At 45.8% G+C, this 12,598-nt stretch overlaps 2 protein-coding genes and 1 long non-coding RNA gene across 10 annotated transcripts in view; 2 read left to right on the forward strand and 1 right to left on the reverse strand.

The window, feature by feature from the left end:
* GRID1 (glutamate ionotropic receptor delta type subunit 1) overlaps positions 1-12,598 on the forward strand; it is an 890,310-nt gene that overhangs the window by 508,166 nt on the left and 369,546 nt on the right. The gene's annotated exons all lie outside the window — the stretch shown is intronic.
* Positions 1,952-4,774, forward strand: LOC135972733 (uncharacterized). Its single transcript, XR_010589223.1, has 3 exons — positions 1,952-2,055; positions 2,671-2,738; positions 3,149-4,774. It is a non-coding gene; the product is annotated as an uncharacterized LOC135972733 (long non-coding RNA).
* LOC135972732 (uncharacterized) lies at positions 8,187-10,334 on the reverse strand. Its single transcript, XM_065551836.1, has 2 exons — positions 9,407-10,334; positions 8,187-8,811 (listed from the first exon to the last, which is right to left on the reverse strand). Exons 1-2 carry the CDS (start codon positions 9,948-9,950, stop codon positions 8,309-8,311), a joined length of 1,047 nt encoding a protein of 348 aa, XP_065407908.1. The 5' UTR covers positions 9,951-10,334; the 3' UTR covers positions 8,187-8,308.

Consider the following 12,598-nt stretch of genomic DNA (forward strand, 5'->3'; position numbering starts at 1 on the left):
CTGGAGTCAATTAAGAAGAAGCTGCTAGAATCAATTAAGGCAGGTTAATTGGGGCACCTGGGCTTTAAAAAGGAGCTCACCCCCAGTTTGTGGTGGGAGCAAGAGGTGCAAGGAGCTGAGAGTGTATGCTGCTGGAGGACTGAGGAGTACAAGCGTTATCAGACACCAGGAGGAAGGTCATGTGGTGAGACTAAGGAAGGTGTTTGGAGGAGGCCATGGGGAAGTAGCCCAGGGAGTTGTAGCTGTCATGCAGCTGTTACAGGAGGCACTATAGACAGCTACAGTCCACAGGGCCCTGGGCTGGAACCCGGAGTAGAGGGCGGGCCCGGGTTCCCCCCCAAACCTCCCAATTGACCTGGACTGTGGGTTCTACCAGAGGGGAAGGTTTCTGGGCTGTTCTCCAAACCACATGGTGAATCTCTGAGGCAAGAAAATCTGCCAATAAGCGTAGGACCCACCAAGATAGAGGAGGAACTTTGTCACACTACATTGGATCATAGTTGAGTACGTTCAGCTGACAGGTTTTCACTTACAAAGAGCTATCTGGCAGACAGCAGAACCAGGTTTTGACAATGTTATATGCCAAACATTTGCATGGTTATGAGTTCCTTGTAACTTTCTCCTTAATGAGCTGCAATAGAGTAAGTGGAACATGTTTGAGTAGTATGTTCACTATAGTTGTTTCAATTAAACTTTCTGTGGTAGATTCCTGTTTGTTGTTGTATTAAAGCATGGTGCAGTTCCTAACATTTGAAGTTCTCCAATGATATATACCTGTATTTTATTGTATGGATGGCAGCCCTATTGACATCAGTGAATCAGACATATGGTTCAGAATCATGACGCCATCAGAGGCTAGTATCAGAGGTAAGAAACCCCTGCAATAGTCACTTGTGGGTGGGTGGGTGGGGGGACAAAACAAACAAATCAAAGCCCTAAAGGAAAGTTTTTTTCTTAATGACCATTTAGTTGAATGTTGTTATGCCCTGAAGCATGAGGTTTTATATCTCTTCAAAACTTTTCTTTAAGAAATCCTTACTATTGTTACTCTGGATTCTGAGCATTCTGATATATAGTGTGCACACTCCTATTCACACATTGTAGGCCTATAAAATGTAGGACGGTTAGTCTGAAAAATTTGATGTCCTTATAAATGTCACCAAATTTAACTCAAGTAAATTATTTTCATCTTTGGGGAAATTAGGATAAAGATAGAGATTATATATGGATAACTGGGAAAGGGGAGAGATATATGTGTGTGTAATCTTTATCCTAATTCCCCCCCCAGAGCAAAGGGCTTGTGAGGAAATGCACAGGATCAGTGTGTATGTACTTCAGTGCAATTGGGCAAGGAAATTGAAGTAGCTAAAATATTACAGGGAAGGCAAGTTACTCTGAGACTGTTCCCTATTCTGAAGCTTTTAAGTGACCAAATCTCAGTCACTCTAATGATACTTTCTTATAGTTTAAAAGAGAGGCAGCATAAACTAAAGGATGAAATGCAGGATTTGCAGACAGATTTTGCTAAATTCTGTGTCTATTCCTTGCATCTGTAAAACAGCAATGCTACTTGTATATCTAACTCATCCTGCTGTCCGGTAAATAGAAGAGGACTTCAGTCTCCAATGTTGTACATTTGGCATTTCACCAGCGTTAAATTTTTGAGATGGTTACATTTGTGCTGAGTCACTTAACCCCCAAAACTACTGTGACAGACCCAGACCAGTGGGGCACAGGAGTCTGGTAGAGGGCAAATATACTGGTCACTGGATGAGTAGTTTTCTGTTCCCTGAGTGACCAGAGCAGGGGCTGCACTAGAGTAATCAGGAACCTGCTAGAACAAGTTAAGGCAGGCAGGCTAATTAGGACACCTGGAGTCAATTAAGAAGAAGCTGCTAGAATCAATTAAGGCAGGTTAATTGGGGCACCTGGGCTTTAAAAAGGAGCTCACCCCCAGTTTGTGGTGGGAGCAAGAGGTGCAAGGAGCTGAGAGTGTATGCTGCTGGAGGACTGAGGAGTACAAGCGTTATCAGACACCAGGAGGAAGGTCATGTGGTGAGACTAAGGAAGGTGTTTGGAGGAGGCCATGGGGAAGTAGCCCAGGGAGTTGTAGCTGTCATGCAGCTGTTACAGGAGGCACTATAGACAGCTACAGTCCACAGGGCCCTGGGCTGGAACCCGGAGTAGAGGGCGGGCCCGGGTTCCCCCCCAAACCTCCCAATTGACCTGGACTGTGGGTTCTACCAGAGGGGAAGGTTTCTGGGCTGTTCTCCAACCCACATGGTGAATCTCTGAGGCAAGAAAATCTGCCAATAAGCGTAGGACCCACCAAGATAGAGGAGGAACTTTGTCACACTACATTGGATCATAGTTGAGTACGTTCAGCTGACAGGTTTTCACTTACAAAGAGCTATCTGGCAGACAGCAGAACCAGGTTTTGACAATGTTATATGCCAAACATTTGCATGGTTATGAGTTCCTTGTAACTTTCTCCTTAATGAGCTGCAATAGAGTAAGTGGAACATGTTTGAGTAGTATGTTCACTATAGTTGTTTCAATTAAACTTTCTGTGGTAGATTCCTGTTTGTTGTTGTATTAAAGCATGGTGCAGTTCCTAACATTTGAAGTTCTCCAATGATATATACCTGTATTTTATTGTATGGATGGCAGCCCTATTGACATCAGTGAATCAGACATATGGTTCAGAATCATGACGCCATCAGAGGCTAGTATCAGAGGTAAGAAACCCCTGCAATAGTCACTTGTGGGTGGGTGGGTGGGGGGACAAAACAAACAAATCAAAGCCCTAAAGGAAAGTTTTTTTTCTTAATGACCATTTAGTTGAATGTTGTTATGCCCTGAAGCATGAGGTTTTATATCTCTTCAAAACTTTTCTTTAAGAAATCCTTACTATTGTTACTCTGGATATTGTTGTTTTCCATATAAATCTCCAATCCTATTTGTAATCTTGCTAAGCTAATTGGCTTTAATGAGATCTCGTGGAAATGAGTTCCATAGGGCATTTCCTTTTTTATCTGTGTTAAATTTGCCATCTTTTGGATTTTTTTCAATATCCCTTTTGGTTTTTGTATTATGAAAGATGACATATAGAAGTACCTGATCTACCTTCACTCTGCCTTTTTTGTAGAAGCAGTGAAGCTCTCAAATGCAGTTCTGAAGTAGTAAAGTTAACTCGCCAGAAAGGATTAGAACCTGAAGTATACCTGAACTTTAAAAGTGGTGGTTCTAACCTTTTGGCATCCTTCATGAGAAAAGACATTTATGTAAAGTAACTGTTGGTATTCTTATTTATTCAGTAGGTCCTGGCATCAAACATATTTGTTTTAGAAAACTCATGTAAATCTTTATTTGAAGAAAAAGTATAAAAATGAACTGAAAAAATTGTTATATGCATATTTAAACACCGGTTTTTGTTTATTATTCTTATACACTGAATTGACGGATGCAAGAGTAACTTTAGTAAATGTACAAGGTTTATTTTCTTTTCAAATCATTTACTTTTGGGAGTTTGCATGAATATTTGAACATCCTGCAATTTAAAGATAAAATGAACTGGAAATTTAAAATAAGTACTGTGACATATCTGTGGTCATAGAGCACGTAAATATATGCAAAATGTTTCTCTTAAAATATTGTAAATCTTTAGGCAATGACTTTATCATTCACTGCAAGGATAATTGTGTGCAATTTTATTATCATTTACCAGAATGCTTGAGATTACTAATTAATTATGGATGATTAATTTTTAAATACGACCCTACATTTGCATTTCATTATCCTAGGGTTTGCCGATCTTAAAACTTTAGCAGAACTACTGTGTGTGCAAGAGAACCAGTTCTATCTTGTAAAATCAGTAATATAACTAATAACGTAGCTATTTAAAGAATTTGCCATTTTTTCTTATTTTTTAACTAAATGTATTGGAAGGATCAGATGATATAGACATTATAAGATATAGAACTGAAATAGCAGTTATTTTCAATCTTGTGATATTTTCCAATGTCTTAGGCACCACTGTATAGTAATTATGGGTAAATGTTGAGATTTTAATGGGAACCACTATATCTCTCACGTAAATACAGAGGCTGTTGCAAGAGTCTTCCACTAAGATGGCCTCTCTCAAGATACATATTTAATCCTGTCATTCTGGATTCAGGAAGTGACTCTATGATTTACTCCTTTCCTAACTGCAAGAGATCATAGAGGAACAGGCCTTTTGTCCTGGAAAAGGATAAGTAATATGATAGTTACTAATTTGAACTTTGAATGTACCTTTTCAAATTCTCAGTTAAGTATCAGTTTTAATGAATGAAATAAAGTGATATTTACCAAGACATTTTTAGTTCCAAATTAATTTGGAAAATAATTTGAGTCTTGAATAATTGTTGTGGAAATATGGCAGAGTACTGTTTGCACACAAGACAGAAATTTAGGCAAAACTTACCTTGAAAGTTTGAGAAGACTTGTCCTAGGACAGAAAGCTCTATCTATTCGATCTTCTCTCCTGGTTCAGATTAGAGCAGGTCATTTGTGCCAATAACCCCAAAGATCTATTGTGGTAGCTAGCTAAAGGACAAAAGTACCCTGGCTTTCCAGTGACCATATTCCTTCTTTCAGTAACAGCAAGCAGAATGACCTACAGCAGCCCTATGGCACCTGAAGCTCCATCTACACTGGGTAGATGCTCCAGAGCCTGGGTCCATTGGGTTTAGGTTTGCTTTGCATTGGTGGATCAGCACAAAGGTCCATAGCACCTAAGGGTACGTCTACACTACGAAATTAGTTCGAATTTATAGAAGCCGGTTTTATTGAAATCGGTTGTATACAGCCGATTGTGTGTGTCCACACAATAAAATGCTCTAGGTGCTCTAGTCGGCGGACCGCGTCCACAGTACAAGGCTAGCGTCGACTTCCAGAGCATTGCACTATGGGTAGCTATCCCACAGCTATCCCACAGTTCCCGCAGTCTCCGCCGCCCCTTTGAATTCTGGGTTGAGATCCCAATGCCCGGATGATGCAAAACAGTGTCGCGGGCGGTTCTGGGTACATGTCGTCAGGCCCCTCCCTCCCCCGTCACAGCAACGGCAGACAATAGATTCGCGCCTCTTTACCTGGGTTACCTGAGTTACCTGTGCAGACAACATGGAGCCCGCTCAGCTGAGCTCACCGTCACCATATGTCCTCTGGGTGTCGGCAGACGTGGGACTGCATTGCTGCACAGCAGCAGCTGCTAACTGCCTTTTGGCGGTAGACGGTGCAGTAGACTGGTAGCCTTCATCGGCGATCTGGGTGCTGGCAGCCGTGGGGCTTGCCTTTTGGCAGTAAATGGTGTATTACGACTATTAGCCGTCCTATTACAAGTCGGGTCATCGCACATTAGCAGAGTCTTCCCCGAGCAGCCGATTGTGCAATAGGCCTGAAGACCATCGTCATACGCCGCCCCGTATTTGCTGCCAAGCACCCAGAAAGATGCCGAGGGCTATCAGTCACGCTGCACCGTCGTCTTAAGATGTAAAAAATAGATTTGCTCTGTATTCATTTGCTTCCCCCTCCCTCCGTCAAATCAACGGCCTGCTAAGCCCAGGGTTTTCAGTTTAATCTTTGGGGGGAACATTCTGTGTGACAGTTGTTTGTGTTTCTCCCTGATGCACAGCCACCGTTCTTGATTTTAATTCCCTGTGCCTGTACGCCATGTCGTCACTCGGCCCCCCTCCCTCCTTCCCCTAGTCCGTCAGATACTACGTTTGCGCCACAGCTCAGAGAGCCGAGAAGCGGTTCGCGCCTTTTCTTTGAATTCTGGGTTGAGATCCCAATGCCCGGATGATGCAAAACAGTGTCGCGGGCGGTTCTGGGTACATGTCGTCAGGCCCCTCCCCCCTCGTCACAGCAACGCAGACAATAGATTCGCGCCTTTTTACCTGGGTTACCTGTGCAGACAACATATCACGGCAAGCATGGAGCCCGCTCAGCTCAGCTGAGCTCACCGTCACCATATGTCCTCTGGGTGCTGGCAGACGTGGGACTGCATTGCTACACAGCAGCAGCTGCTAACTGCCTTTTGGCGGTAGACGGTGTAGCATGAGTGATAGCCATGGGGCTGGCAGCCGTAGGGCTGCATTGCACCAGCCCCTTGCCAGGCGATGGTATATTATGACTGGTATCCGTCGTCATCGTATTGGTGTGGCTGTCAATCATGGCCACCTGGGCAGACATGCTACTGTTTCGATGATGATGGCTACCAGTCGTAATATACTATTTTCTGCCAATTGCCCAGTATTGTCTGCTAAGCACCCAGAAGAGGCCGAGGGCGATGCTGGGTGCTGGCGGACGTGGGGCTGGCAGACGTGGGGCTGCATTGCTACACAGCAGCAGCCCCTTGCCTTTTGGCAGATGATGGTATTTTATGATTGGTATCCGTCATCGTCGTACTGGTATGGCTGTCACTCATGCTGCACCGTCGGCTGCCACCTTAAGATGTAAAAAATAGATTTGTTCTGTATTCATATGCTTCCCCTTCCTCCGTGAAATCAATGGCCTGCTAAGCCCAGGGTTTTCATTTTAATCTTTGGGGGGACCATTCTGTGTGACAGTTGTTTGTGTTTCTCCCTGTTCCTGTACCTGTACGCCATGTCGTCACTCGGCCCTCCCTCCCTCCCGCCCTCCCTCCTTCTCCTGGTCCATCAGATACTACTTTCGCGCCTTTTTTCTGACCAGGCGCCATAGCTAGCACTGGGATCATGGAGCCCGCTCAGATCACCGCGGCAATTATGAGCACTATGAACACCACGCGCATTGTCCTGGAGTATATGCAGAGCCAGGACATGCCAAGGCGAAACCCGGACCAGGCGAGGAGGCGATTGCAGCGCGGCGACGAGAGTGATGAGGAAATTGACATGGACATAGACCTCTCACAAGGCACAGGCACCAGCAATGTGGAAATCATGGTGTCACTGGGGCAGGTTGATGCCGTGGAACGCCGATTCTGGGCCCGGGAAACAAGCACAGACTGGTGGGACCGCATCGTGCTGCAGGTATGGGACGATTCCCAGTGGCTGCGAAACTTTCGCATGCGTAAGGGCACTTTCATGGAACTTTGTGACTTGCTGTCCCCTGCCCTGAAACGCCAGGATACCAAGATGAGAGCAGCCCTCACAGTTGAGAAGCGAGTGGCGATAGCCCTGTGGAAGCTTGCAACGCCAGACAGCTACCGGTCAGTCGGGAATCAATTTGGAGTGGGCAAATCTACAGTGGGGGCTGCTGTGATCCAATTTGCCAGGGCAATGAAAGACCTGGTGATAGCAAGGGTAGTGACTCTGGGCAACGTGCAGTCAATAGTGGATGGTTTTGCTGAAATGGGATTCCCAAACTGTGGCGGGGCCATAGACGGAACCCATATCCCTATCTTGTCACCGGAGCACCAAGCCACCGACTACATAAACCGCAAGGGGTACTTTTCAATGCTGCTGCAAGCCCTGGTGGATCACAAGGGACGTTTCACCAACATCAACGTGGGATGGCCGGGAAAGGTACATGATGCTCGCGTCTTCAGGAACTCTGCTCTGTTTCGAAAGCTGGAGGAAGGGACTTTCTTCCCGGACCAGAAAGTGACCATTGGGGATGTTGAAATGCCTATCGTGATCCTTGGGGACCCAGCCTACCCCTTAATGCCATGGCTCATGAAGCCGTACACAGGCAGCCTGGACAGGAGTCAGGACCTGTTCAACTACAGGCTGAGCAAGTGCCGAATGGTGGTGGAATGTGCATTTGGACGTTTAAAAGCGCGCTGGCGCAGCTTACTGACTCGCTCAGACCTCAGCGAAAAGAATATCCCCATTGTTATTGCTACTTGCTGTGCGCTCCACAATATCTGTGAGAGTAAGGGGGAGACCTTTATGGCGGGGTGGGAGGTTGAGGCAACTCGCCTGGCCGCTGATTACGCGCAGCCAGACACCAGGGCGGTTAGAGGAGCACAGCAGGGCGCGGTGCGCATCAGAGAAGCTTTGAAAACGAGTTTTGTGACTGGCCAGGCTACTGTGTGAAACTTCTGTTTGTTTCTCCTTGATGAACCCTCCAAACCCCCCCCACCGACCCGGTTCACTCTACTTCCCTGTAAACCAACCACCCCACCCCACCCTCCCCTCCCGCTTGCAGAGGCAATAAAGTCATTTTTTTTTAACATTCATGCATTCTTTATTAGTTCCTTACAGAGGTAGGGGGATAATTGCCAAGGTAGCCTGGGATGGGTGGGGGAGGAGGGATGGAAAAGGACACACTGCATTTTAAAACTTTAACTCTTATTGAAGGCCAGCCTTCTGATGCTTGGGCGATCATCTGGGGTGGAGTGACTGGGTGGACGGAGGCCCCCCCACCGTGTTCTTGGGCGTCTGGGTGAGGAGGCTATGGAACTTGGGGAGGAGGGCTGTTGGTTACACAGGGGCTGTAGCGGCGGTCTCTGCTCCTGCTGCCTTTCCTGCAACTCAACCATACGCTCGAGCATATCAGTTTGATGCTCCAGCAGACGGAGCATTGCCTCTTGCCGTCTGTCTGCAAGCTGACGCCACCTATCGTCTTCAGCCCGCCACTTGCTCTGTTCTTCCCGCGATTCAGCCCGCCACCTCTCCTCTCGTTCATATTGGGCTTTTCTCATCTCCGTCATTGACTGCCTCCACGCATTCTGCTGTGCTCTATCAGCCTGGGCGGACATCTGCAGCTCCGTGAACATCTCGTCCCTCGTCCTACGTTTTCTCTTTCTAATGTTCACGAGCCTCTGCGAAGGAGAAACATTTGCAGCTGGCGGAGGAGAAGGGAGAGGTGGTTAAAAAAGACACATTTTAGAGAACAATGGGTACACTCTTTCATTACAAGGTCGCATATTTCGGCTTGCAGGCAGCCATCGTAGGCCACAGTGTTTTGGCTTTTTTAACCTTCTTAACATGCGGGAAAGGTTGCAAACAGCAGCGCATTTCCCATATCAAGGATGAATTGGGTTGTCCATTTAAAATGGGGTTTCAATGTAAAAGGAGTGGCTGCGGTTTCCCGGTTAACATGCGGCACAAACACAAGTAAACCCCCCCGCCCCACACACACACACGATTCTCTGGGATGATCACTTCACCCCTCCCCCCACCGCGTGGTTAACAGCGGGGAACATTTCTGGTCAGAAGAGCAGGAACGGGCGCCTCTGAATGTCCCCTTAATAAAATCACCCCATTTCAACCAGGAGAGCTTTCTGGAGATGTCCCTGGAGGATTTCCGCTCCATCCCCATACACGTTAACAGACTTTTCCAGTAGATGTACTGGCCGCGATTGCCAGGGCAAAGTAATCATTAAACACGCTTGCTTTTTTTTTGTAATGTTTACAAATAGTTACAAAGTTACACTCACCAGAGGTCTCCTGTGTGCCCTGAGGGTCTTGGGTGAGTTCGGGGGTTACTGGTTCCAGGTCCAGGGTCACAAACATATCCTGGCTGTTGGGGAAACCGGTTTCTCCGCTTCCTTGCTGCTGTGAGCTACCTACAGTACCTCCATCGTCATCATCCTCCTCGTTCCCCGAACCGTCTTCCCTGTGTGTTTCTCCAGTGAGAGAGTCATAGCACACGGTTGGGGTAGTGGTGGCTGCACCCCCTAGGATCGCATGCAGCTCCGCGTAGTAGCGGCAAGTTTGCGGCTCTGCCCCGGACCTTCCGTTTGCTTCTCTGGCTTTGTGGTAAGCTTGCCGTAGCTCCTTAATTTTCACGCGGCACTGCTGTGTGTCCCTGTTATGGCCTCGGTCCTTCATGGCCTTGGAGATCTTTTCTAATACTTTTCCATTTCTTTTACTGCTACGGAGTTCAGCTATCACTGCTTCATCTCCCCATATGGCGAGCAGATCTCGTACCTCCCGTTCGGTCCATGCTGGAGCTCTTTTGCGATCCTGGGAGGACTCCATCACGGTTACCTGTGCTGATGAGCTCTGCGGGGTCACCTGTGCTCTCCACGCTGGGCAAACAGGAAATGAAATTCAAACCTTCGCGGGTCTTTTCCTGTCTACCTGGTCAGTGCATCTGAGTTGAGAGTGCTGTCCAGAGCGGTCACAATGAAGCACTGTGGGATAGCTCCCGGAGGCCAATAACGTCGAATTCCGTCCACACTACCCCAATTCCGACCCGCAAAGACCGGTTTTATCGCTAATCCCCTCGTCAGAGGTGGTGTAAAGAAACCGGTTTAAAGGACCCTTTAAGTCGAAAGAAAGGGCTTCGTTGTGTGGACGTGTCCAGGCTTAATTCGGTTTAACGCCGCTAAAGTCGACCTAAACCCGTAGTGTAGACCAGGCCTGTGACTTTGACTAGGTTTTTATATTCAGAGTATAGGTTTCTATGAAAACCTCAAGGGTACTGCAGGTAAATCTCATGGAAGCCCATTGAAAATGAAAGTAAAGAAATATTTGGGAACCTTGTTTGTCAGGGGCAAGCACTTGGATTTGATTAAATCACATTTATAACCGAATATGGTGCTATAATTGACTGTGTTTCCTCGGGCAAAGAGTGTTCTATGTCAGACAAATAGAGCAGTACATCATCAGCAGGGAGTGTGATGTCTTAGTTGCCCTCATTCACCTATATACCCTGAAGGTATAATAGGTCAAATACTCAGAGATTTATGGCAAGATATTAAATGGAGAGGGCAGAAAGAAAGGCAGACTGAGCACAGTCCTATCACTATAGAGATGAGATGTTTGATAAGTAAGATGACTGTGACATTGGGATGGGAATGAAATGCATTGGGGATTGAGGAATTTCTATGGAAACTAGTTAAGGCTTAAATCTCTACAGATTTGGTTTGAGATGCTTTTCCAAATTTTTGTCTGCACAGTTGGGTTAAAAGTCTGCAAGAAGGGATTTTACTGTAAGATTTCTGGTACTTGTTTTCATATGGGCTAGGAAATGGAAATAACATAAAACAATGTTTTCTCTTAGCATTTCGGTCTTCTCATGTTTTTGCTTCCTGTCCCAAATACCACCAGGATGTCCAGAGATGTGTGAAAATAAACATAAGTTTGTGGGGAAGGATAAAGTTATCTGAATATTTTCAAACTTCAGTATGTGTGTGGTTGAGTTTTGAGCAAAGTAAATATTCCTTGGTTCACCCAGGTGTTCTGAACATTAACATTTTTAGAAGATTCAGAACACTATACTCCATTGGACGTTAATGACTTCACAAGCATCATGAAAGGACAGGCACAGAGATGCAGACAATATTCAGGAAGATGTTCTGTATTGTTGGAAGTCTGCCCAAACTTGAACTAGCCAAGAATGCTGATTAGCATTAATTATTTATACTGCTCTATTAATGTACAGAGCGAGCTAAATCTATGTAAGACAGGCTAAAATGCTAATGATATAAGTGATATTTTGTAATTCTTATAATACCAATTATGGCAAAGATGTGGGTAGAGGTGCCAGGGGCTGAGAATTTTGTGCTTGTGGACAAGGGAGGCAGACAGGATGTGCTGTGAAGTAGTGCTTACATCACCTTTCTGGAGGTGTAGTGTTCACTCCCTGCACTGCAAAACTAGGAACATACTTTAGTTTTGCTTGTCTTTTATATTCTTATCAGATATGCAGTCTAGTATGCTGTTCTTTTACTATCCTGCATCCATTGCAAAGCATGTTGTAAAGATTTTTCTCCTTGTAGGTTTTATGAGGGATAACGGATAGGGCTGTGTAGAAATCCCTCCTCTTAATCTTACCTAGTCAAGGGTCAATATCTCTCTATATCTGTGCGCTGTCAATGCTAGTGCAAAACAAGTAATGAATAACACAGAAGAGAAACCAACAGAACTCCACTGGCCATCACCTACAGTCCTCAGCTTAAACCTCTCCAACGCATCATCAGTGATCTACAACCCATCCTGGACAATGAGCCCTCACTTTCACAGACCTTGGGAGGCAGGCCAATCCTCACCCACAGACAACCCGCCAACCTTAAGCATATTCTCACCAGCAACCACGCACCGCTCCATAACAACTCTAACTCAGGAACCAACCCATGCAACAAACCTTGATGCCAACTCTGCCCACATATCTACACCAGCAACACCATCACAGGACCTAACCAGATCAGCTACAACATCACCGGCTCATTCACCTGCACGTCCACCAATGTTACATATGCCATCATATGCCAGCAATGCCCCTCTGCTATGTACATTGGCCAAACTGGACAGTCACTACGCAAGAGGATAAATGGACACAAGTCAGATATCAGGAATGGCAATATACAAAAACCTGTAGGAGAACACTTCAACCTACCTGGCCACACAATAGCAGATGTAAAGGTAGCCATCTTACAGCAAAAAAACTTCAGGACCAGACTTCAAAGAGAAGTTTGCAAATTGAAGTTTGCAAAGAGAAGTTCATTTGCAAATTTGACACCATCAGATCAGGATTAAACAAAGACTGTGAATGGCTATCCAACTACAGAAACAGTTTCTCCTCCCTTGGTGTTCACACCTCAACTGCTAGCAGAGCACCTCACCCTCCCTGATTGAACTAACCTCGTTATCTCCATACTGATTTATACCTGCCTCTGGAGATT

This window comes from Chrysemys picta, chromosome 7, assembly GCF_011386835.1.
Source record: "Chrysemys picta bellii isolate R12L10 chromosome 7, ASM1138683v2, whole genome shotgun sequence".
Taxonomy (NCBI): Eukaryota; Metazoa; Chordata; order Testudines; family Emydidae; genus Chrysemys; species Chrysemys picta.

What these genes read in the sequence shown, in the direction of transcription:
- LOC135972732 (XM_065551836.1), bottom strand. Translation starts at nt 9,950, where the DNA reads ATGGAGTCCTCCCAGGATCGCAAAAGAGCTCCAGCATGGACCGAACGG. An exon ending in GGGCACACAGGAGACCTCTG is followed by an intron (nt 8,812 to 9,406) that starts GTGAGTGTAACT and finishes CTCCTCCGCCAG; the next exon opens with CTGCAAATGTTTCTCCTTCG.